Source organism: Nymphaea colorata, chromosome 8, assembly GCF_008831285.2.
Source record: "Nymphaea colorata isolate Beijing-Zhang1983 chromosome 8, ASM883128v2, whole genome shotgun sequence".
In the NCBI taxonomy this organism is placed as follows: Eukaryota; Viridiplantae; Streptophyta; class Magnoliopsida; order Nymphaeales; family Nymphaeaceae; genus Nymphaea; species Nymphaea colorata.
Window position 1 is genome coordinate 9,958,762 of NC_045145.1, and position 26,539 is coordinate 9,985,300.

At 39.1% G+C, this 26,539-nt stretch overlaps 1 protein-coding gene and 1 non-coding gene across 4 annotated transcripts; both read right to left on the bottom strand.

Moving 5' to 3' along the window:
• Positions 1–8,122: 8,122 nt before the first annotated feature.
• Positions 8,123–11,112, bottom strand: LOC116258801 (uncharacterized). Of its 3 annotated transcripts, none has more exons than XR_007574107.1 (5): positions 10,470–11,112; positions 9,621–9,669; positions 8,892–8,969; positions 8,613–8,742; positions 8,123–8,523 (listed from the first exon to the last, which is right to left on the bottom strand). It is a non-coding gene; the product is annotated as an uncharacterized LOC116258801 (transcript). The 3 variants fall into 3 exon arrangements; XR_007574106.1 differs by having other exon boundaries at positions 8,123–8,345; positions 8,443–8,523; positions 8,892–9,669; XR_007574105.1 differs by having other exon boundaries at positions 8,892–9,669.
• Positions 11,113–13,878: 2,766 nt separating this feature from the next.
• LOC126409180 (protein CLMP1) lies at positions 13,879–17,376 on the bottom strand. Its single transcript, XM_050079198.1, has one exon. It carries the CDS (start codon positions 17,046–17,048, stop codon positions 14,214–14,216), a length of 2,835 nt encoding a protein of 944 aa, XP_049935155.1. The 5' UTR covers positions 17,049–17,376; the 3' UTR covers positions 13,879–14,213.
• Positions 17,377–26,539: the final 9,163 nt, after the last annotated feature.

Sequence of the window (26,539 nt, forward strand, 5' to 3'; positions counted from 1 at the left end):
GATTTAAGTTCGGAACTGTTACAGGCGGCAGAGGCTCAGTTCAACTTCAGGCGCAGGATAGGGGAGCTCAACCTTGCAAAATTCACCAAAATTCGCTCGAGGCTCGGATTGAGCTGAAATTTGGTGTGCAGATGCCTGGGATATTTATCTGTGGACGCCCAAAAGATGGGGGGCAAAAGCCCACCCTAAGGTCCAGTCGTTGCTTCTGCAAGTGGCTGGACTGTCACCCGAAACAGGGGAGAATGGCAGAACAGGGGAGCGACCTTCAGAAATTCACAGTAGCTCAATCCAGTGGCGGATGAGGCTGAAACTTGGTGGGCAGGAGGCCATGACCATTACGTTGGGACACCCAGAGTATGAGGGGCATCTGACCACCCCATGGCCAAGTCGTTGGGAGGATTGGGATCTGGCCTGTTACTGGAAACAGAGCTCACGGCAGGCAGCAGCGAGCTTCTCCTTCCTCACGGTTCATCCCAGCGACACATACCAAGCAGTCTTCAGGCAGAAACGTGAAGCAACAACCAGACAAAGGGGAAGGATTCGGTTCTTCACCAGAGTTTGGGGTTTTCCCCCAATTTGCCGTCGTTAAGCCGTGGATCCAACTGCTGTTCAGGCGGAGATCGCACAGAGCGCCACCCGCGAGGTCTGGTTTCCGTCTGAGGGTTCCTTGGCAGCTGAGGACGATCGAATCCTCCTCAGAAATGATCCCTGGTGTCGCCCAGGGCTGAAGAAGGCAACGGCGTGGTCCCCTGGATCAGATGGGAACGCCTCAGCTATCTGTTCGGGTGGAGGAGGCGCTGAAAGGGGCGGACATCCGCCAGTGATCTAAGAATTCCGGCAGGAGGCTTCTCAGTCGCTTGGAGCTGTCGGATCTTCTTCAGTGAGGTCCCACGGCGTCGCCCAGAAACGAGGAAGGCAACAGCTGCCTGTTCGGGTGGAGGAGGCGTTGAAAGGGGCGGACAGCAACCTGAGAGCTCTTGATGCCGTCAGGGGTTCGTCTGCAGCTGAAGACGGACGGAACCTCCTCAGGATCGAACCACGGTGTCGCCCAGTGGTGCAGAATCCATCGGTGATGTCCCTTGGCTCAGCTGGAAGTGCATCAGCAGGCTGGATAGGAGGAGGAGACACGATCAGGGGCGGACAGCAACCAGCGAGATCAGAAATCCGTCGGGTGGGGTTTTCAGCCTCTTTGAGCTGTCGGGTCCTGCTCAGAGGTGAGCCATAGCGTCGCCCAGAGGAGCAGAAGCCAACGGCGATGCTCCCTGGTTCAGATGGAAGGGAATCAACAGGCTGGAAGGGAGGATGAGGCAGGAACAGGGGCGGACAGCAGCCCGCGTGCGTCTGACTTCATCGGGGTTTCGTTGGCAGCTAAGGGCAGTCAGATCCTTCTCAGGGATGAACCATGGCGTCGCCCAGAGGAGCAGAAGCCCACGGCGTTGTCCCTTGGTGACGCTGAGCAGATCTGCAGGCTGATTAGGAGGAGGTGATGCGGTAGGGGCTGCGGGTGAAGCAGCAGCGTTCAGCTGCGGTGGAGGGCGACGGGAGAAGCTTGGACCTCACGGGGGAGAGCAGAAGAAAGCGTCAGAGGCAAGGGACGCACGGGGAAGACAGAGGAAGCTGAGGATCGAGGAGAGGAAGAGGCGTCAGGAGGTAGGGACGCGAGAGAGAGATGCGGGGGAGACAACCCTCGCCATGGCGAGCGTGAGCCCTCGGGTGGGAGGAGAGAGAAAATCGAAAGAGAGGAGAGAGAAAACCAGTTCTTCATAAAACATGTATATCCCTCTGTACAGTGAGGTTCATGCGTTTTAACGCATGAGTGAGCCGGTTTGCTCAGCCGAACCGGTTCCATCAGGCCGAACCGAGTCACAGTCCAATAGGTTACAATAATAAAAGATTTAAATATAAAATATGTACAACATGAAAGGGGAACCGTTTCGCACGGTCACCCAAGTCCATCAACGCCCGTTCCAGGGGCGGGGTCGGTCGAGACGCTCGAGCTGGGTGTGAACCCACTTCACCCTGACTCAGGAAGGGTGGTCTTCATCACGAGCGTGGCCGAGTCCGAGCCGTCCTCCTTCAGCATCCGTCCATCGCTCCGTGTGCCTACTAGCTCCTTGGTCCTGCTAGGTCCGGGTGCGTCTTCGTCCCTGTCACACGAAGAGTTAGCCATATAAAATTCTAAACGCGGGTCGGTCATCGGCTCTTTTCCTGCCCGGTGGGTGTGGACGGCGTTTGCCCCAGTCGTAGCCCCGACGACGCTAGCTGTCCCGCATCCATCGGCACTACCATCGGCACTAGGTGGCTATCGTCGGCGGCCCTCGGCGCTGGTCTGGCCGGTCCTGCGTCTCTCGGCATCGCCTGCGTCCTGTCTCGACGGACTCCTAGACAGGCACGTATCAGGTCCTTGATTCTATCTTGGTTTGCTCATTCACCATGTTAACTATCAAGAAACAGATGTTGGGCCTAATCCCATTCATGAGGGCTATGAATTCCAAATGAGTGGCTACCAGCACCACGCCCCTCACATTCCAAACCAGCATCTTCATACGTCTCCTATGCCCCCTTTTCCAGTGGACTATGGTTTTTGGCTGATTGCATCATCCTTGCCAATTCAACTTCCTAATGATGTGTTTGGGGGGGTGTTGCGATAGCTTCCTTACTATGATTCTTCCTCCTCTTCCGATTCACCATGATCCACCCTTCATCGGTTTCCAGATTATTGGTAAGATCCTTCAACAGGTCTTTGGATCTCCCAATATTGGGAGCATCCCTCCTCTCACCAAAGCGCGAAGCCTTTCCCTTTGGTTCCATTGTCTTTGGTTTTGCCCTTTTGAGAACTGGTGCATTTTTTTATCTCCTTGCCTGCTATGAAACCAAAACTCGAGCCTCTCTCCTTGTTCCCCTTCCCATCTGGATGTTGATGCTCTGGACCTCTCTGCTTCAGTTTCGCCTTCGCTAGGTCCCCAGCAGCATAATTCCTTCCTATCTCCCCTTTGAGTTGCTGGCTTCAATTACACTACTTTCTTGATTCAGGCATACACCTTTGAGGCAACTGTCATTTTGCACTCGCACGTTAAAAGAAAATGCAAAAAAATCGTTTTATGCGCGTTTTATACGCGTTTTTTAAATTTTGCCGTTTTTTTCAAAAAAACGCGTCTTTTTGCCATTTTTTTGGTCTGTAACTTTTTTGACATTAAATACACTTTTTTTTTAATATAACGCCGTTTTTTGTGACAATGGTTTTTATTTCCTTGACAAATTTCTGAAGAATACATATGACTTCAGATCTTTCCCTTAACAAGAAAACCCAACTGACTCTAGTTAAATCATCAACTAAAACAAGATAGTATCGAAAACATGACAGAAAAGGAACTCGACTAGGACCCCATACATCCACATGAATGAGATCAAACGGACTCTGACTCAAAGGAAAGCTGCTCCGTGTATGCTTCCCCAACTGACAAGCATCACATAAGAATGACTCTGATGCATGAATATCTGGAAACATGCGACGAAGTTTTGGTATTGACGGATGACCCAGTCTGAGATGCCATTGGAAAGGAAAAGGCTTTGAAGGGACTAAAGATGCAGCAACATCAACTGGGATCGACAGAAAATATAGTCCCTCACGTTCATGGTCGCCACCAATCATCTTCGAACAAGAACTAGGGTCAAAAATGACTTTACATTTTAAATCAACAGCTAGCTGCTTGACGGATACCAAGTTAACAAGAAATTGAGGAGTATATAGCACGTGTAATGGTGCCTAAATGTGGAAGATGGATATCACCACTGCCCAAAACAGGGAACAGCTTGCCATGATGAAAAAATCTGTGGTTGATTACAACAATGTCTAGAAGCACCAGAATCTATCATCCATGTCATACCTGGATCATCAGTAGGAGTACCAACAGAGAATGTTGAATCTAGCAGTGGCATTGGCAGATGTAGAGGCAGACCTTTGAGCAAGAACACGATCATATTCATCCTTACTTAAGTTAAGCGAATATGACATAGATATGGAAGGGTCAGAAGAAAGACTCAACCATAGATATTGTTGCCTTTGAATGAGCTGCTTGAGATGAAGACGGACTTTTGCCTGTGGCAATTCTACCTCCACCACATTCAGAGGAGACGCTCGAACGGAGGTGAGGATGCTTGTCCCAACAACGATCCTCTAAATGACCAACTTTGCCACAATAAGAGCACTGAAATCTGTTGCGCCCTGCACCACGTCCCCTAGTGCCACCAAACGAACTAGGGCCCCATCCTCCTGAAACACAAGTGCAGAGACTGGTGTGTCATGCGTATTCTGAGAAAGAGTGACTGCAAGACGACTTAGCCTATTATACGTGTCTGCTAAATCTGGAAGATCACTGCGTGTGAGAATTTGAGACTTTGCCATAGAGTATTCTGGAGATAGGCCAGATAGGAACTTTGCTACATTCCAATTTCAAAGTGTGATGCATAACAAAGCTGGCAAAGTGGACGAAGAGCCTTTAATCGTTCATATGCAGCAGTTAATGTAGCAAAATACTGAGATAGGTCCTGATCCCCTTGCCGTATGTTGCATAACTCCTCTTCCAATTGTAAGATCTTAATTACATTAGTGGCATGCGAGTATGTCTTCCTCAAGAAAGACCACATCTCCTTGGCCTTGGTATAATATGCAATAGTTGGAGCTATATGAGACTCCACACTATTCATAAGCCAAGACATAACAATGTAATTATCTTCATCCCACGCAGCATATATTCTTTTTTTCTCAATAGGTTCATCCTCCTCAAGAATATATTTTTTCCTATGGCCAGCCACAGACATTATGAATACCCTGGACCATATTTCATAATTTGAACCATTAAGCTTGATCATGGTTCCATAGGAGAAGGAATTTCCAGTCATCTTGGATTCAGTAGAGCCCTCAGATTTACTATTATCAGCCATAGTAAATGAAGAAAACCCAACTGGTGTACACGTTAAGAGTCTAGGATGTTGCTGTCCACTAATATCGGAGGTAAAGGATCAAAGGCAACACAGACAAATTCGGAATAGAGGCTTGTGACTCCAATAACAAATCTGAAACTTGCTCAAACAGGCAACAATATCTCAAACAGGAAGCAATATCTGAAACTTTCTCAAACAAGTAGATCTGGAAATATATAAAACAGGCAGCAATATGGAACAACTGTTTCAGTTGATGACTGAAACTTCTTCACCCAACGGCAAAAGACTGCTGCTACTCCTAAACACAGCAGTTTCTCATAAAACTTGATGTCCACACGACAAAGAAATCAATGACCTCAACTGAATTATCTTGTACTTACGATTAGCAGCAGTCCACACCTCACAAAGCATCACTTTGCTGATTTCACATTCACGATTTGTAGATATTGCTCCTCACATCAAAACTGCATCTTCAAACAGCAACGTGGCTCCACACACAGCAGCAAAAGGGCAGATCTGATATATAACGTCACAGATCTGCGTCCACGACAGCAAAAATCAGAAAATCAGATCTTTTTAGGGCAGATCTGATACACAACTTCATAGATTTTTCTTCACAGCAGCAGAAAATGAGATCTGATAAACAGATCTGAGCAACATAGATATTTTTCACGGCAACAAAAACTCAGATCTGATACATCCTGATCAGATCCACCATCCTCTTCCACGGCAGCAACTTCATCAACATTTCTCCATGTCTTCAACGGCAACAGCATCAACGGCAACAGCAACACAAGGGTGCTAATCACGTTTCTACATGTTAAACGTGATTAGCCCCTTTTACCAAACAGAATACTTGTTTTTCTTGAAATCAACAGAAAAATATAGGCGTGAACCCTAGCTTGGAGGAAGCAAGAGATGAAGGAAGGAATGTGAAACCCCAGATAGCACAGTCCTAGATCTAGGGCTCTGATACCATGTTGCAGATTGAGAGGGACGAGAGAGATGTTGAGGAAAGGAAAGAACGAGAGAGAGAGAGAGAGAGAGAGAGAGAGAGAGAGAGAGAGCCAAAAGAATACTTTCATTAACGTAACCCTAATCTCCTTTTAAAGAGATTAGGACTGGCTGTAAACACTTTAAAAAAACAGTCCAACAACTATAAGAAAATGTTTAAAGGCATCCTCTCTAACTTTCTAATATTTTAGAAATACTCTTTAACCAACTCAAAGGTTAAAGAAGTCTCGTTAATTTCTTCATGCTCGTTCCAAGTTCGAAGTACCATTTGGACAAAGAATCATTCCCTTCCAACCATTCTTTCTTCTTCATATAGATAGATATAGGATCTATGGAGCAATTTTCATGCTCCAGCTTTAGGGGGACAAGTCAAAGTCTTCTAAATTAAGGGTGCAAGCTTGTCATTCATTCAACATTATTAGGATCCCAGGCTACTTTTGTGATTGTTGTATCTAACCCTTTCTAACTAATGAAAAGTAGAGCGCAGTGATTATAATGAGCCCTACAAAACCTCTCTTTTTATGAGTTAACAAAGTAAAGCTCTTTGGTATGTCGGGGTACTTGCTACGCTTAGCTTGTTTCTATATGATAATATGCACCTTGGTCTCTGTGCTTGCCATTCATGCTGACCCTGACCATTTATGTAATGAAAACAATTGAAATTGTATGAAAACAATTGAAATTGTATGCCCTTAGTACTTTTTCAGGAAAAGTTATGGACAGGACTTTCTTAAAAGATCAGATCGGAAACAATCTCCATCATCACCTATGTCGCATGGACCACTTTTGAGCTACTATCTTTAAATTCTTGGTTGTGCCCGTTAAAATGACCTTTGCCTTCAGTACAAAACCTAAGGGGCTTTCCATTTGGACCTCACGAATACCATCTTCCGCACACCTTGGTGTAGGAGTTCTCTCCTAAGAACGTTCCTCGCAACGCCTTCGCTATGCCGATGAACGAATATTCGTTGCATAGCTCAACCGGCATATTAGGGAGCTGAACCTAGATTTCAATCGAGAGTAGTCTTGCTTGATCTTCATCTCGTCCCCCGAATACCATCTGCTCGCAATCAGGCCCTAAGCCCCCACTCGCCATGCTCTCTTCCTTAACAATGTTTGGATTTCTGTTTCAGACTCCATTCTGATCATGAACTGGTTGTTTGCAATCACTGAGAACCTAGTGTTCACTATATTTCCCCGCTGCTTCCACAAACTCTCAAATGTGAATCTGTAGTCCTACCCTGGCCGGCCACTGCCTCCCATCAATCCTGCAATCACCGCAAACCGAAAAGCCCCCACCATTCTCTCATACACCATAGCAGGGATACATACCTCTGGTCCGTCCTCCCCCATCTTGATCTTCGCTGCTGGGAGATCCCTAAGAGTCGATTTGTCGGACACCTCAACCACCAACGCCCAAGATATCTTCCTGCTCCAAGCGCCTTCCTCCCTGCAGTCTGGCGGCTCTAATCCTTCCCCATCCCCCGGCCTAGGGTTCCCACTCTCACTTTTGCACTCCATCCTATCGATTATCCACCGACCATAATTCTGCTATCTGGTACTTGATATAAAATTTTTTAATAAGGCTCCTCTAACATAGTGGCAATTCATATCCATATACAATGTTTACCAATGAAATACATGATTACTTGCAATGTAAATATCATTTTTGTTTTTTGTCACAAACATTGCCTACTTAGTTTTGTAATGTGAATGCCTACATCATGATTCAGTGCTTTTAACCAAATAATCTCCATAATAGTGATGACCAGCTTTTATACTACACTCTAATGTTTCTTGAAAATGAATGAACAGCGAATACAAGACATAAACCAGTAGTTAAGTGTCTTCGCTTTAAGCATCATACATGCAATCAAAACTAAGAAAAAAGATTCACAACACCAAAACAGAAATCTACAGCATTTCTAAAATTCTCAAATGTGGCTGACTACCACAGATGACATGAAATAACACTATTTTTCTTAGTGTCATTGATGCCAACAGAAGCATTATGAAATGCCTCCAATGTCATTCATCCATCAACAGCTTTCCTAGAATATTATTGAAGGCCCTTGAACTCTCAAACACATAAATTGTCCTAAAATACAGGCACAAATTCTCCAGTCTCCACTACAAGCATAATTTCTCCTGCATATCTAAAACCTTTTGCTACTAAAACAGCCAAGCGTAATTTTATTATATACAAGAAGAAATGACGGCAGGAACATCATTTTAAGAAGTCAGCTATACAAGGAAAAGAAATTAACATAAATTTTTAAGCCTAATTATATTTCCACATAAAAAACGGACAAAAGTATTTATTCATGTATTCAGTAACTACTGAATTATCACCAGCTTGATCTTTACCAACATTGACACCCTTAAACCTACAAGTCAGAACACCAAGCAGAATTTCCAATTTGTCATTTTGGACAGCTAAAAAAGTACTGAACAGCACAAGAACTAGTTTGAAAAAGCATATACTTATCAATATCACCGGCAAGAAGGAACCTTTTTCACACTTTCAGCTCCACCAACATTGTTGCTTCCAGCATGACAGATTAGCTGCCACATGATAGTGGTCCCGTCACCAAAATAAAGAAAATGAAATTAAGTAATAAAAAACAAAAGATATTGACAGGAGAAGAACGCACCTACTAGTACTGAATTTCCAGAAATACCAGAATTTTCATTATTTGATATGCAGAAGAAATTACAATCACCGCCTCATTATCACCCCTCAAACACACACAAAAGCAAAGAGGAGCTCTGAATATCCCTTGCCTAATGAGATAACCCAAGATATTTCTCACAAACATGAGTAATGAATCGGTAGTTTCTGCCAACTGATTAGTTAAAGAAGCAGCGGTGCATGCAATTAAGAAAGAAAGAAGAAACAAATAAAAAAAAACGGAAAAGAGAACAAGCATCACCTGTAATGCAAATGACATAGATGGCCTTCTGGGGAACCAAAAACAGAGCAGCACCAAGGCCATTTCTCTCCTTGTTCCCTACCAAAAAATGAAGAAACAAATGCAGAAGATCTATCTGTCATTTTCTTCTCAGATTGGTGGAAAAATCAAAATTTTATGCTATACTTTTAATGGAAACCTTACTAGGAGATACGGTGCTGGAAGGCGTACCAGGCTATGTTCCGAAATTATGGAGAGGTGCATTTTGGGCTAGGCTCCAAAAACCCCCCATTCAGTTATTACAATAATTTACCTAAAAGAGATTCTTCTATTGCTCCAACTCAAGCAGCACTTTCTCATTTTTTTAGTTAAGAACTCTTTTAACTTTTATCAATCTCAGAGTATATATTCATTTCAGGGTTAGATCAAAAAATGAAGCAAAAGCAGATCCCTTATGGTTTTAGAAACAATCAAATTGAGATGAAGAATCTCACAAAGGTCTTGAAACAGTATCACACAAGAAGGCTGATAGTACTTAATCATATGCCTCATAGCTGATTGCCTTTATATACACCAATAGCTATCAACAAGCTTCCAGTGGCTAAAACATGGCCTTTGAAAGATGGCAAATATCTAGGTTCCAAATACAAGAAGGAAAAAAAATAAGGAAACAAGAAACACAGAAAGACACAAAAGTAGAAAAGAAAAATATAGCAAAGAAATAAGAAGAGAACCCTGAAAAATTGAGACCTCTGATCATAGTCAACATGGCCACCAATGATGCATCTTCCATGTAGAGCTGAAAATGGCATGGGAAATTTACAATAGAAATATCCATTAGGGTATTTGGATAAGTAAAGTGTTTCAAAGTAAAATGAGCATGCAAAGGATATTCAAGTTTCTAAGAAAGATATTAATAAGGTTACTTAATTTTCATGAAAGAAGTTAATGCTACTTAAATAATGCACAAACAGGATTTCCATAAAGGGTTCAAACAGCAAACAAATGGGTACATTCATTAGGGAAATGGAAAATCAGTAAATGGAATGGTAGATTATTCGTTGAAATAGCTCTAAATAGGAGCTTTCCAATGTGACCTTTTTCTTGTCTTCTGGACATGTCTAAAACCGTTTGTTGTCGTCCTTGTCCTATACTCAATGGACTTGAGCAAAAGACACTTGCAGAGCTGAATTCGATGAATATGTAGTTGCACTAAATTGTGGTCTGTTTCCACTTGAACTATTTAGGCAACTTTGTGTTTTCCTCTTGTTTGCTGGCTTTTCATTAAGCTCTTTATAAGCTTTCATTACCATCTGTTTGACATTTGGGGGTGCCTCTTCGCATGGAGCAACATCATGGCATTGTATTCCTCCTAAATGATACTTAAATCCAGTAATTTCCCTTGACTCCCTTCTTCATTTGATTTCACAAATGGACTCAAAGAATGTTCTTTGTTTTCATGATTGCAACTCTGAAAATGAACGTGCAGGTCCTACAATCCTAGTGTAGAGCTTTAGCCTTTACCGTCCATGGTTTAAATGCAAATCTCTTTTTAAGCATCAAAAGAACTTACTCTTTTGACTGTCCTCAATTAGTTACCTGTGCAAGAAGATGTTAACGTCTAGAAACAAGAGACAGCTAATCAACCGCCCATAGAAGAAGATGTTGCTGTCAAAATCAAGGCGCACCTGGTATGACACCTTAAGATATTAACAAATTGAAAAAGCATGTCTACAAAGAAAGAGGGAAAAGAATCATTTTCCACCAGTAGGGAAGAACAAAATGTTTGTTATATCATTCCTAGTTCAAATGTTCCTCCTACAAAACAATCACGATGAGAATTTGACATCCAATTGAAAGATGAATTAGTTATCAGATTACCATGGATTTTCAATTTTACTTTTATCATAAATTGAAAAGTAAGATGAACCGATAAACTTTTATCAGGCTAGCAAGTCAAATATCGATTGAGGGCATGAATGAGATAGAAGCCCTTCAAGAATGTCAAAATGTAGAAAGTTCAACTCAAACCTTCAAATAAGAATATCATAGGTTTCCAAAGGAGCGTACAAAGTTAAACACAAGTCAAATGGAAACACTGAATGATACTAAGACAAACTTGTAGCAGAGAACTTCACAGGAGACTATGCACAAATTTTTTGAGACATTCAATCTTGTCATTAATCTGGAAATAATTTGGATTGTATTCCCGTTAGTTATTGATCATCGCTAGTTGTTGACATTCCTCTTTCAGGGTCACAATTATATAGTTTTTATGCAGTTCACCAGGACTTGCATATGAAATGTACATCTGCCTAAAAATTTGGATATGCAGTTCACCAGGACTTGCATATGAAATGTACATCTGCCTAAAAATTTGGATATGCAGTTCACCAGGACTTGCATATGAAATGTACATCTGCCTAAAAATTTGGATATGCAGTTCGCTGTGATGCTTTGTTTTTATTTTATTGCATACATAGTTCACTTCAATTTGCATATGCTCCCGTTTGTAATTTGCTAGTGCATTACTGCAATAAGTTTATGATCCAGTTTTTCTGTAAGCGAATTAAAAATTTTAAAGTTAAAAACTTATTTACAAATTATGAATTTCAAGTGTATATGTAACACTATTTTCTCTAACTTTATCTAGTTTATGCTGAATTAACCTTCAGTAATTAATATTCATCCATGTGAACATATGGTTCTTTAGAAACTTGAAATATTCAAGAACCCTCCAAAGATCTCTTGTGTGGGTTCAAGAAGGAAAAAAATAAGGGGCAACGACAGGAGACTGGAGTATTACAGAAGGCTATGACCTCTCTACCTCCCAATCCATGAATATAAACAGAACTTTGAAATCCATCTAAGTAAACATTCTAATTTATCCTTCATCAATAAACTCTTTCAACATAAGAGGAACCTGTCTTTACAGCCCCCTATTTCTCTTTCCCCACTTTCTGGCCTAGAGTCAACATGGTGAATGTCTACCTAGTACTAATTAATAAACAAACATTTTCACATAATTCATATGTTCATGCATGGCCTTGTTTATGGGCAAGCATCAATTCAGTTATGCAAACATAGATGTGTGATCTAGGCATACTCTTGCTAATTCTCTTGTAATGCCCTGTTTATTAGTTCAATCAAGTTTTACTTCAACTAGACAAACAAGATGTGTGATTCTTATGCATTCTTGCTCCAATCTCCAAAAGCCAATTTACAAGAAGAGTCAAGGATCTGCCTTCCAACTAACTCAATAAGTTTATTTTCAAGTGGAACCTGTCTAGATGGACATCTATATGCCTTGGTCAGAGTTCAGACAACAATGATGTTCTTAATTATCATATATTTGACGGTTATGTGCTTAATGATTTCGGATGGCAATAATATGACACCTGTAGGTAATCAGATAGACTTACTTGATGACGCATTATGCAAAATATTTACTGCCAAATTTATGTTACCAAATGCAGAAATGCAATCAAAAATTCATAAAATTTATCGTGACACAAGCAATCTCAATGACATTATCCTTGCAAACAATCTATGCAAGCTCATTCTATCAACGCATATTATCAGCATGACCATAGTTACAAAAGAACACGTTTTTTGTCGAAGAACATGTTAAAAACATGAAAAATAAGTCGGCTGAAAAAACGGAGAAAATCACTTTTTTTAAAATGCCAAAATGAAAAAATGGGAAAAAATGTGTTGTTTCCTTTTCGTGTTTTTCACATTTTTTGGAGATTTTTCACACATTTTTACATTTTTTTCCTTTTTTCTGTGTTCATGTTTTTTACATTTTTTTACTACCACAATTTTTATTATAGGATTTTTTTAATTGTTTTAAAATTTGCCAAGATTTTTCCAAGGTTTTCCCAAGAAAAACAACTGTACTGAATAATACCTGAGGAAAACATCGTCATTTAAAACCCATAATCGATATTTGTGACTATCATGACAACACAATCATGTCATACAACCAATTCAAGACCATAATAACTAGTACTACAGAAAAGTGTGCCTGCTTCAACATGCATTATTTGTTGCTCCATTTAAGGCCAATTAAACATTGAAACAAGTGAGATTCAAAATGAACAAGTGAAAAGGAAAACTAAAAAGTGTCAAAAATATGCTGAAATTTTCAAAATACTGCACAAAATATCGCCAACATAGTCAAGCCAAAAAATGGCAAAATATTATAATATTTGAAAAATGAAAATTTCAAGATGTCATTTGCTTCCTTTAGAAAAAGAAAACCTTTTCTAAAGTACTCATAATCTTTTTCCATTTGTTCATTCTCTTAAAATTTTAAGAACTATTACAAATATTTATTAATGTTTTTGTTAATAAAATTAGTAGAAAAAATCTTAGTTTCATAATATTTTCCTATTTTTATACTTTGTTTAATTTCTGAATTTTGCAAGATGCTCCCAAGAAAAATCTCGCGATAAAGTTACCAACCAAAAACCTTGCTGATGAAAACCTGAGAAAGATATAATTCGACAATGATTAGAAATCAAAAAGGATGATCATCACATAACTGTTCAATAACATCGATGGAACAAGAACCATGACCGACAATTACTTCAGCAATTTCATAATTTGCTATAATTGAAAATATTGTAAATTAAGATAGAAAACTAGTACCTCATAGGGAAAAACTTCCATGTACCAAAAAAAAAAAAAACAGCACATCCTAATCAACAACTTTGAATTTCCTTTTAGTAGTTAACAACTCCTCATCAAAGAAAGAAACTGAAAGAGTGATCGCAGGGGGTTTTGCTCTTGTTGACAACCTCGATATGAAGGTCTCTGCATCAACCAGTATAATGGACATAGGATCTTGCAGACATCAACTAGCTACAAAACCTTGCAAGTTATATATAGCCATTTTTTTCATCTTGAGAAAATCACTTAAAAATTACCCCCTTATATCAAAAAGATCGAGTATCAGATTCCCAATAAAGAAAGCAGAGGAAGAACAGAACAAGAAATCAAGATAGAATCAGAACCCATATGGGCCATATCATTGCAGCATCAGAACAATTTGCTGATTTCAGTATGTCTCAAGAGTAGACACTGAATGTCACCTTAAAGATTTACGTAAAGAATAATGCTCCTAGATTCAACTGATACATTGTCTGGAGATTATCATGACATCAGATTAGGGAAGAAAAATCTTCACCGGCCAGAAATCTGAATCAGCCATAACTCTTTGAAAAAAGATCTCTTTCTTTTCTCGTATAAACATCAATGTTTACTAAACCATGGATCCATCCATAAGGACATCATAAGACCTATTTGGTTAATATCTTAGATGACTAACAACAAGTAGGGTTATGGCATTGCCTTCCCATTCATTGCTTCCTGAACCTTCACAGCAGAATTCAGAGTCTTCTTCTCATCCTCTTTCATGGAAGTGACGCTTGATTGGTGGTTCTTAAGTACAATCTCAATATCTGCTTCGGATGCACCTGCAAGCTTGAACCTTCCAACTGCATTATCCAGATTCTTTTTCCAGTTTGGCATATCCAGTTTGAATTCAACTTGCGAACGTTCAAACAGCATGTTACCCCAGAATAGGTGGATCTGAGACCTCATTACTGCAGCCTGCTCCGCTGCCTCATCCAATGCTGCTGCCAATTCCCCACCATGAACACCATCAAGTAAGCCAGCAGCATCCTGAGATCCCATGGATTTCTTCCTTCTGTTCAGGATGTCTTCCTTTTTGAGAGTGAGAGGATCTTTGACATCACTATTCCTCTGTTCTTCCAGCTTCTCCCACATCTCAGTAGCAGCTTTCATTTTCTCCTCCGCACTATTGAAAAGCTTAATTGTCTCACTACAATCCCAGGTTGTCAAGTCCACCTTGCTAGCCAATGCATAAGACCAATGCAGCTTCGCCGTCTCAAAATGCTGCTGACCCAAAGCTAGCAATCCTTCATAAAAGTCAGGTTTGATTCGTAATGCTTCTTCGTATTTCTGTCCTGCTAATGAATATCTCTCCTGTACCCAGTCATATGCAGCACGAAGTTGTTTCATGGTGACTTCATTCGATGATGACTCATCCAATGGGATGCGCTTCCTTGCAGCACACATATGCACATTCCCCCAGTTAAAGAATGCTAATGCAGCAACTTCCTGGAACTTCGACGCTGCCATATCAAACAGTGTTTGGGCCTCTTCACTGGTTACTGTCTCCTCCAGTGCCTCAGAGCACAGCTCCATCCCCAGTTCATGTAAGTCTACATGAGCATCAGGGTCAATGCCAACATGTGAACGGAACAGCTGAGCAAACTCAAAGAGCCAATCATCAATCTCAACTTCCTTGCAATCAGTTTGGTTGCCATCTCCATTCTTCTCCTTCTGGATCCCCTCATCGGCATCCACATGCTTAGCAAGTTCTTTGTCGACAGCACCACCCTCTGACACAGCATCGCAAACAGAAGTATCAGATATTGTCTCTTCGCTCTTAATACCTTCTTCAGCTATACCATCAAGCACAGTCTTCTCCACCAATTGTTCCTCTTCCTCTTCATCAACCAAAGGTGGCTCCTGCTCAGGGCTTACCTCCACAATGTGCAGCCTCAACGACTCAAGCACACAAGGTTTGGACCCCAAAGTGGAAGAGGTCGAATCTGGCTTTCCAATCTCATCGACTCCACTTTGTCCATCGTCAGAACGACTCCCGCCCATTAATTTTTTCTTTGACGTATTGATAAGGATGTCGTTGCAAGATTCTGCGATTCTTAGCTCTTTGGTTCCAGTAATAGTCACAAGGTCACCTTCCAAATCCTTGTATTTGATCAGAACTGACTTCGACGAATTGAATCTCTTCGCCACAATTTCTCTCAACACCCTGAAGGTGCAGTTATCAGGCATCTGTGCCAACCTAATATCATGGTCGTAGACCAACTTCAAAGGCCTCCACCTTATGGTGGATACGACAACGCCTTGTGGATTCTTTATTGGCTTTTCACCAGGACCAGCAGGAGAAGGGGACTCCGAATCCACAGAAACTGGGAGGACCGGTTTCGTTGAGGATGGTGATGCCTTGGAAGGCTTCAATACTATAGAGGGGAGCCCGGTTTTGGTTTTTTCTGAAGGTTTTGGCGACGAGATTGATGACAAATGTTGAACACCATTCTCACTGACACTATCATTAATGTTATTGGCATGGTTGGAGGCAGAGACTGCAGAAGCAAGAAGGTCTTCCGGAACGGATTTCTCTACAGGCTTCGCGGCATGCTTCTTTGGCAGCGGAATAGCGCGAGCCGGTAGGCACGGACCCAGGCCCCCTAAGGGGGCACCAGGAACAGCTGAAGCTCCCAATGCAGCGGGAGACGTTCCAGAGTAGGAGGAAGAAGAGGATGAGGACAACGAAGATGAGGTCGAAGACGGATAACTTCCAGCAGATATTGCGGAATGTAGCGGATGATGCAGAGGAGAAGTAGCAGGAGAAGACGGAGAGGGAGACCTGTGGTTGTTTGTGGTGGTAGTGGCGGCAGAGCTAGTCCTCTGCAGGTCGCGCTGAGCCGAGTCTTGACGGTTGCCGAGGGCAACCCTGAGCCTGCGACCAATCTCCAGGGCGTCCTGATTGTTGGGGTCGGATTGGAGGAGGGATTGGACGTCCTGAACGGCTAAATCGAATTTGCCGAGGGCCTCGAAAGCACGGGCTCGGCGGAGTAGGGCGCGGGGGAAGCGAGGTTGGGCGTGAAGGGCGAGGGTGCACTCGGCGACGACGGTGTCGAACTGGACGGGCTTCATCTGCAAGAGGCAGGCAGCGCGATTGCTGTGGAAGACGGCGCGGTCGGGGTGGGACTTGGGGATGAGCTTCAAGGCCAGCTCGTACTGCTGCAGGGCGCCCGCGTAGTCCTTGGACTGAAACCGCCGGTTGCCTTCCTCCTTCAGCTCGTGCGCTCTCTTCAGGAATACCGAGGAGTCCAAATCCACACCGTCCACAGCAGCAGTAGCCTTGTTGGTGCTGGTGCTGGTGCTGTTGCCGGTGCTGGTGCTGTTGCCATTGGCGGCGGGGGTACCGATTGCGGTGGTGGTGGTGGTGGTGGTGGTGGTGGTGGAGGAGGTGGTGGTGGTGCTATTGCCGTTCCCATATGCAGAAGAGGGAGCATTTCCATTGACGCCCTTCTTTCTCCTGCCACCAGACTTCCCCATTCTCCTTCTCCCTCTCCCTCTCCCTCTTCTTCTCTCTCTCTCTCTTTCTCTCTATCCCCAAAAAAAAGAAGAATGAAATAGGGAAAAGCGCGGAACACAAAGGAGAGGAGACGGGAGGCAATGAGGAAGAGAGGAAAGCAAAAGGCAAAAGCGGAGCGAGGTTTCAAAGCCCCGCTGGCAAAAGATTTGGCGGGCAGGAAAAGAAACGAAGAGGAGAGAACCAGGATGGAGGAGGAGGAACCCTAGCAAGCAGCCACCAAAAGTGAAGAGAAACCACCCCTTCACCCGCTGAGGCGAAAGAGAAAAATGGGTAAACCAAAACTTGGCCTCTCTCTCTCTCTCTCTCTCTCTCTTTTTATTTATATTGGGCTCTTTACTTGAATCTGGACAAGGATATTAAAAATTGTTTCTAAAGGCTTCCAAAAATGATATCAGCTTCCTAATTTTTTTTTTAACTCGTGCGTTCTTCCAAAGACGTATATGTCAGTTACATTAAAAATTTCGGATATCTAGAAATGTCTTGAAACATTTAGTAAGAAAATTAAATTATTTGGGACCTTATTATTCCTTCTAAGGGCCAAAGTTTTCTTTCTCCCTTTCTGTTATGACCTCTACTTGACATGGTTGAAGCGTAGTATATTTATTTATCATTCACTGTTCAAACATTCTCATTCGGGTACATATTCGGCAAATATTCCGAGTTATGAAATTCAACATTATGGACATGCCTCCTTGTTTGAAGTCCACGTTTTATGGTGCACATGTTTAGAAAATATTGTCTAAAAAAGCTTACTTGAACACCGGTATAATTTTGAAAATAGAGAACTAAAAAAAAATGCTCTCAGCCGCAATCATCCTTTCCAATATCTTACAAAGTGTAAACTCATGTAGGGCAAATAAACTTCACAAACAAGGGATATAATGCACACTAGATCATTATAAAGAAGGATTTCATTCATATCCTTAAAAATTCTTATGGGGTGGATGCCCCCAAAGGCCAAAACCCTTACACTTTTTCCTTTGGCCCTGTGTTCAATGCTACTTTGAGACTTGAGTGAAGTGATACAACTATCAACTAGAGGATTAATACTTAATCATGAAGAAAGCTCTCTTGTAAAACATGAGAGCCAACTAATAGTTGAGGGAGTGCCCAATTGATGACCAGCTCGTTAGCCATTGGATCCTTGTTTTAACTCAGAATGTCCAAATAATGTTCGACCATTGTTGCCTTTCATACGTGATAAGTATGCTTGAACAATGAGTCAACCTACTCAAGCTCGGCTCGAGTCGAGCCCAAGCCAAGTCTTTTCTTGAACAAGTCGAGCTTGACTTCATGGCTCGACTCATTCATATATCTAAGTCGAGTTCGAGTACAATAAACTCAGTTCATTAAAGCTCAACTCGGTTGAAACCTATCTGGTTCGAGTAGTTGTAAAAGAAAACTACTCATATTGAGTCATCTTTTTAATAGTAAACAGGTTTTCAAATTTAAAAAGAAAAGTCAGACGCATGGCAGGTATTCTTTCTTTCACGTCTTCTCTCTTCGCCTCGGTGGTCACTAATAATTGTTACGTGGTTCTTTAAATCATAACCATGGCATCATTTTCTTAGCCCAAGGAACCCTAATGCCCAATCGTTTGTGGAAAATTCTGTCTATGCATCAATATGGAAAAAAACTTTTAGTACCGGCTTTATGAATATCAATAGTCAGTTCAAGTATAATTGACTTGTCTAACTATTGAATGCTCTTCTTAAAGGGAATTAAATCTTAAATTCTAACTTAGAACAAGCATTGATTGCAAGAGATGTTAGTAGATTTTGTAAGTCAATTTACAGCTTTTTATAAATTTAGTTGTTGTCTGCTTCTTGCTCAAGCATCTTCTCTGGATCATAGAAGTCTTTGTGCACATAGATAGTATTTCACGTTCCCTTGATTTTCTAGTTCTTGTTCGAATAAAAGATGTAACTTCCTCAAGGTAAATACTTTGGTATATTGTTTGGATGTAATTCAAGTTTTGCATATATATATATATATATATGACAACTTTCATTCTATTTCTTTTGCATGCTCGTCTATTTCTTTTGCTTAATCTAACAGAAATTTCTTGATCAAATAGGAGAATAGACTGAGCTGAAGGCAAAAACCTTACTGTTTGAAAAACGACGAACTTAGAAAGAAATACTATTGACAAGAGTAAACAAATATGTGATTTGGGACAAAGTTAAGTCAATTTACCTACTGGGTTACATTCTTTTCATGAAATTTCTATAGATTCTCAAGATACTGAAAATGAAGGGCTTTCTAATGGTCCATGTGAAGTATCAGTGGCTGGTGCAAAAACATCTATAACAAGAATTTCTACAGCACCAAATGATTTTGAAGTGATGATAATAGTGTTAAAAAAAAAAGAGAAATGCAAGTATTGCAATATATTTATGATAGATGCAGGTGGATCTACATCATCGTTCAAAATGCACAAATGTCTAACATCTTAACAAAAGTTTGTATGCGTGGAAGAAATTGTATTCATTAAATATTTATTAATTGCTTCTTAATTGACTACTTGTATTTCTTTCAAGTTGCCAATGAAACTGAATATATATTTTTTAAAAATGATTCAATTTGATCTTCTAATTCATCTTTGGTATATTTATTATGCTATTTAATTTATTGGATTAATATAGTATATAATTTATTAGTTCATGTAATTATGATTTTTACATTCTTTTGTAAGTCTCGTTAATGTGAAAGAGCTGCGGACACCAAGCTGTCATTGAAAGGACTTGCTATTTGTTTGAACTCAAAATTAAAGATTTATGTGTTAAAGTTTATTTTGGCAACTCTCAAGATACTTAAATGCTTCATATTGATGTAATTTAATATGCTGATGCATGCAGTACTTTTTTGATGAGTTGGATAGTAGTTTGGTTGTAGTCCTATGGTTTTATATGCATGTACTTCATTTGGTTATTTATTGTAAATTGAGATGAGAATGAACCCCTGCTTACACATTGTTAGCCTTGCCCTCTCCCTTTCAATTTCTTTCTTTCACTCGACCGCCCTATATCTTCACTTTATTTTGAACTTTAACCTAATCATACTTATTATTATTTTGTTTAACCATTAAGTGTTTCAGCCCATTTTTAACATGTATTCTTTTTTTTTTTTATTAAAAATTGTTCCTCTCAAACCGTTCTATTAAGCCACGTTTTAGAGCAAGTTAGCTAACTTCCTAATAACATCCTCAATTCAAGTGATTTTCATATTGATCACTCCTTATATCTTCTTAATATTTTTTTTTCAATTTACTCATTAAGTTTGCAATAATTTTTAATTTATAAATCAAAGTACTCTTTTACCCTCAAGGTTTTCAATTATGGCCCAATGCCTACCTGGTTAAAAGGACATTTTTGCCCTTACTGTTTCATAAACTTTCCTTTATACCATTGATCAGCTTTTAAATTTTATTTGAAAAGTATAGCCTCTTAATCATATTTATGTATAATTAAGGGCTTTGATTTTCAAGTAATTTATTTTCATTTTTTATGTCAGCGAATAAATTTAAGTAGTAGACCTTAGGAGTGACTAATTAAAATTCTAATTAAGCATGTTTATGAAAGTCAGGAATTACATTATTAGGTTGTTTGGCAAAGAGTAAACTAATTTTAATTTTTAAGCTCATATTTTAACTTCTTGTAGTCAATCAACATTTAGATCATGATTGTATACTGAGGTGGCATCCTTAGTTTCCGGAGGATTTGTAACTTTGGAACTAGATAGCTGCTGTATAAGGAGGAATTCTTCCATATAAGGCAGGAAGTCACAAACAGCTTGCTTAATTCTGTTTACTTTATGTAAGAAAATCCTAATATTTCCATACTCATATGGCTTGTTTCATTATTAAACTACTAATTCATAATCATTGAGTCTTTAGATTCTACGTGCCTTGTTTGTCATGGATCTCATGTTTTATTTTTAGTTGTTTGGTTCAAGGTGGAGGATGCTGTTTCACTGGAACTGTCTCAGCATAAGAAGCCAAGCTTGACTAAGATGGACATTCACTCACTTGCAGGTTTTCCTCCCTTATTTTAATTGGAGCTTCTAAATGGACTTCCTTGAATCATGAGAATGTGGTGATCTTTATATTAATTTCTAAGTGATTTTCGTTTTCATGTTTGAAAAGGAAGACAAAAAAAAAACCATCTTTACCTTCACCTAGATTCTTCTGAATCCAAGTCTGCCTCAATGGTATCCTGAGATATCATTAAACTTCAAGTTGTCGATTTCATGTCCTTGACACACTAATGTTTATGTGTCCTAGAACCGGCTTGTGATATGAACAACATGTCTTTCATACAAAAGCGGATCTTAGGTAGCCATGTATAAAAGTGAGACTTCAAATATCTAAATTCCACTGAAAAATTTTCATGCAACAATAACGTTGTCAATCAATTTAACATGCAAGTTTGTGGGTTGTCATAAGTATACATGCATTCATGTGCTTCTGTGGCATCAGCAATTTTCAATTTTATGGCAGGAGCACTGATTGCAATTTTTAATTCACAAACTTGTGTTTGGCAGTAAATTCATTATGAAAAAATTGTTGTTAAGACTGGATTAGCTACAGTGTTTGCAGAGCTTGTCCACATAATTGCACATGCATACAGTTTCTTTTGTTTGTATTGTAAAATCATTTTAATAAAATAGAAGCAAGACCACAAACAAGAAAATGGACTCGGCAAGGATAAGGTACGTATTAAAATCTGTATGTGGAAACAACATTGAAATGCATTTCGTTTTTTGTCAGTATTTCATGAATTAATATTTTGTTCATTATATTGCTATTAGATGATGGCAATAGTTCTTATGATGATCCATCCTTACAATGCAGATTCTAGACAACATAGTTGTCTAAGATGCCCTAGCTTCTTGTGCTTTTTTCCTTTGCTCATTATGACCAGCGATACTTGTAAACAATAGATCTCAATGACTCTTTACAATCCAAACAAGATACTGAAAAATATTAAAAGTTGTCTTGTTTCTTTTTTCATGATTCACAACATATTAAAGGCTAGGAAAATGAAATGATTTGCAGCTTGTTAGAACTCGGTTCCATCTCCAAAAAGGTGATATTTAATTGCATGCTACTAGTATGAACCCAAGCTCGACCAATGTAGGTTAACGTATAGTTAATTTTTTTATTAGTTCTGTTTTGGAATGCTTGGCTTTCATTTTGCTTAATACAACTCATTACCTAGTAAAGCAGGTCAATACATGTATTTTGGTGCATTTCAACTCATAGTTTTCAATTTTGTTTTTTTCTCTTACTCGGTGCCTTTTTTGCCGAAATTGCATTCTCTTCTTTGGTGGACACAATCATATTCATTGTCATCATCCATGTTAGGGACTTATCTTCCAATCAAATCATGTCAGGGATTTATTTTCTATAAATTTCTTTTGATTTCAGTTATTTTCTTATATTCCACCTTCTATCTGTTATTCTTAGTTAAATGTGTGTTCATTTGGATTACTTGTTATGAAACTCCATTATTATGTGTTTTTCATCAACATAATTTAAATTACTTACCTTTTTTTCCACACATTCTTGGATTTAAGTTGTTTTCAAGAACTAAGTTTATCTGCACTCATGTCCTTGATCCTTCTTTCATAATAACTCTGCCATTGTTTTTATTGTATTTATTTAAGTAGCTTATGAGGACATTGTGCTTAAACTTTTTATTGTATTTATTTATTGAATAGAGCAGGTGGTGCATTGATGAGTTTTTATGCACCTCTATGGGGTGCAATTTTTTTCAATAGCTTTACATACTTCCTCAAGTAATCTGCATGCTGAACAATGCAACTCATGTAGGTTCATGATTCTGAAAATGCCGAACCTTAAATTCTTTTTGTTTGGAAGGAACTCCTCACTTGTCCCACTATATAATTTTTTTGGAGAATTTTGAAAGGCTTGTCAGCATAACCTATTTCACTAACAATACATATGAGAAGAAAATGTGCACACCCCAAAAAAAATACCTGGTTACACAGTGGGCATGCATACTCAATGTGAAGAAAAGGCATAAGCATGTAAAAGCATGCTGTAGCTATACGAGTGAAGCACAACCAACTAGAATCACATGCCCACAATAAGGTCTGCATATACAAATACACAAATAATCGTGACTTCTCATTGAAGCACATGCCTGAGACGATGAAGAAAATACTCTCTTTATGTTTTTTAATATATTTTTTTCCTTAGGTTCAGACAAAGTAATCAAGTGCACCGGTGAACATTAATGAAAGGGACATGCATATATAACTTTTATCATGCTTTTGAAAAATATAAAAAGTTTATGCTACCATGTAATCGTTGCTTTATGTGTAACTGTCTAGACTAGAAAATAACGGCAAAATGAAACTATATATATATATGCCACTCAAAAAACAGTAACAGAGTCATGTGTAATCACCTATATATATGCCACTTAATGCTCGGCCTCTTCTATTGAGGCACTATCACTTGATGCATGTAAGATCAATCTGGGCAACAAAATATGACAAAGAAGAAAAAAGGCTTAATTGAAGCATGTTTAACTCGTGCGCTTGATGGTTTAGATCCATACAGGCATAATGACCTTGGGCAGTTGCACACACAACCCCACATATTTCATTTATTTTTATATTCGCAGGCTCCAACAGTTTGTTTGTTCATATCCTAGTGCCCTTTAATTATTTGTCTAATATAATGCCCCTTAATCATCTCATTGTATTTAAGATTTTTTTATTTTTTGTAATGAGTGCCGTGTGACCGTCACAAAAATCTCTAGCTCTGCCCCTGCCACCAAGGAGAGTGAGGTGCATGTGCCGTCCGGTACATGCAACACATATACGCCAAAAAAACAAAAAGGGTTGGGAGTTGGGATATTTTAGAAATTTTTTAAAAACTATGTGCTTTTTAGTCTTTTAATGTTTTTGGTCCCTAGAAAAAGAAAAATTTATTTATTAACGAGAGACATTTTCTTCATTAACCATACTGGCGCACGAAAATTTCGTGCACCAGTAGGACACACATAACCCGCTTCGGCCACCAAGCCCCAAGGTAAAGGTAGACTGAGGATCTGAGTTTGGGCCTACGTCCCAAGAAAATATCTACGTGGTTAGGGATGGTTTGCTACATTGTGGACGATGAGGGTGGTGGGTCATGGCCAGTGGATATGCATCTTTGGCTGCACTAGCAGTCGCTCAGTATCCCACTGGAAATTAATCAGATGTACCGAGACTTTTCGTGTAGATGTAGGCAACTGTGACCCTACCATCCCTCGAATTGTTCACCAGAAAGGTCATAGAATTCCAGGTCGATCGGCCTGCCCGAGTGTCAAGTTGTTGGCAGTGCATCTCAAGTTGTAGCAGGTGACTGCTTGTATGTTGTGGCTGTGAATTATCGTTTGAAGGCATGTTGATGTCATTGTCTTGTATTGGTATGCTTTATAATGTATTAGTTATTGGGGTTCAATCTTGTATGGATGGAATACCTGAAGGAATGTCGAGCTCTATATGGGTTTTTGGATAAAGCTGGGTAAACTTAGCATTACTTAATATATATATATTGAGTGAATGGTGATCCTATCCATTCATAGTTATCCAACCATTTAACCAGGACCATCCATTTGATGCAGATGGATGATTGAAAGAAAAACATTGAGAAAAAACTAAGAAGTATTACTAGATGATGAAAATATCAATAACTTTTTTCTTCTTGTTTTTCTTTTAATTGTCCATCATACTAGATCGGTAGATGGCTGACAATTCAATTTTCGTACATACATACACACACATATATATATATATAATGCTTTCATAACTTTTAACAATATAGATGGCAGCAAAATCTATAAAATTAAATTATAAGAATAGAAAATACTTGAAAAGTTTCTTGTCTATATTGAATCTTCTGAGCTACAAATTGTAACATTTTGTATGCATTTACACAATTGAATTTATAAGAAACAATACTCATAGTGCTGGAGAGCTGGAAGGTCCTAGAAGCAAGCATTCACGCCCCAATGTTGATCGTTGTTGGAGGAAATAATAGAAGTTGCCCTGGTGTGCTCAACGAACGATTGTGAGGGGCACAAATGCATACATTTCTGTCAACCAGTCCCATTTAGTACTTGTTTCATCACTTCTCTCTTTCTTACGTACTTGTTCTCTCCTTCATCTCTCTCTCTCTCTCTCTCTCTCTATATATATATATATATATATATATATATATATATGACATTAAATGATATTCTCCAATATTTGGTCCGCCATCGTATAAATACAACATTGAATTATGTCTTCAAAAATAGAATCATTTTTTTATCAACAATCTTCTACGTTCAGTAAATTGTTGATGCCATTACATTCCTTTTTACACACCTGTAAATGTGTTCCAAAGGTTTTAATTTGTTAAATAAACCATGTCACTCACTTCTCTATTAAATTATTTTGACATTCTTTGATAATTTGGTCGAATATTTGACATACAAAACACGATACCCTAGAAATGTGCTTTTTATGCATGCATTTTAGTATCTTCAGCTGCTTTTCATAAATATAATTATATAGATTGATGCAAAATATATGATAACATGAGAATAAATAGTGTTACGAATGGGTTTATATAAAGCAAAACTAATAGATAGCTAAAACAAACTAGATATGTATATGCAAATAAATAAATAAATTAGCTGACCACCTTTGTAGCCAGATGGTTGTTTTTTTATTTTATGATACGTATATATATCAGATAGCTACCGTACCTTTATATACTAGAATGGATGGGAATTGTATGAGCCTCGATTTTTAGAAGATCAGATGGAAGATATTAAGTTAAAAAAATAAAAACTCTATATTTTCAAGTGACGGAGATATTACCTCCAAAGAAATCAAGCGATCTCGATTAAGGAAACTGATTTGTTTCATCCTATGGGGAGTATTTCAGTCTATTCAAAATACAACTTACTTTCTATGTTTTTTAACTTAAGCTTCACAAACCGATCTCCTTAAATTCGACAGTTCATATGATTCCCATCTAAGGACTGGAATCTACTAAACTTCATATGAAAATTGTTTGAGTTATTGATCTTAAAGAGATCCAATGATGAAAATTAAATTGAAAAAAAATGAAAATCTAGTCTTATTTTCAAGAGACTGAATTAACCATTAATTTAGGAAACAAATGAGTTTTCTTAGTTGAGACTTTTTGTCATCTCTAAAGATTATTTTAGTCTCTTGAAAATATAATTAAGTTTTTTTATCTTCTTCTCCGCTGTGTAATCTTCTTGAAATCATTAGTGTGGATCATTTCCATGATGTCTTGTATATTAAGGGCTGGTAACTCCATCTTTTCATATATATATATATATATATATATATATATATATATATATGTTTTCTCATACTTTTTCTCTCCCTCCCTCCCTCTCTTTTTCTTTTTTTCTTT

Coding starts and splice junctions, on each gene's coding strand:
- LOC126409180 (XM_050079198.1), bottom strand. CDS start 17,048: ATGGGGAAGTCTGGTGGCAGGAGAAAGAAGGGCGTCAATGGAAATGCT.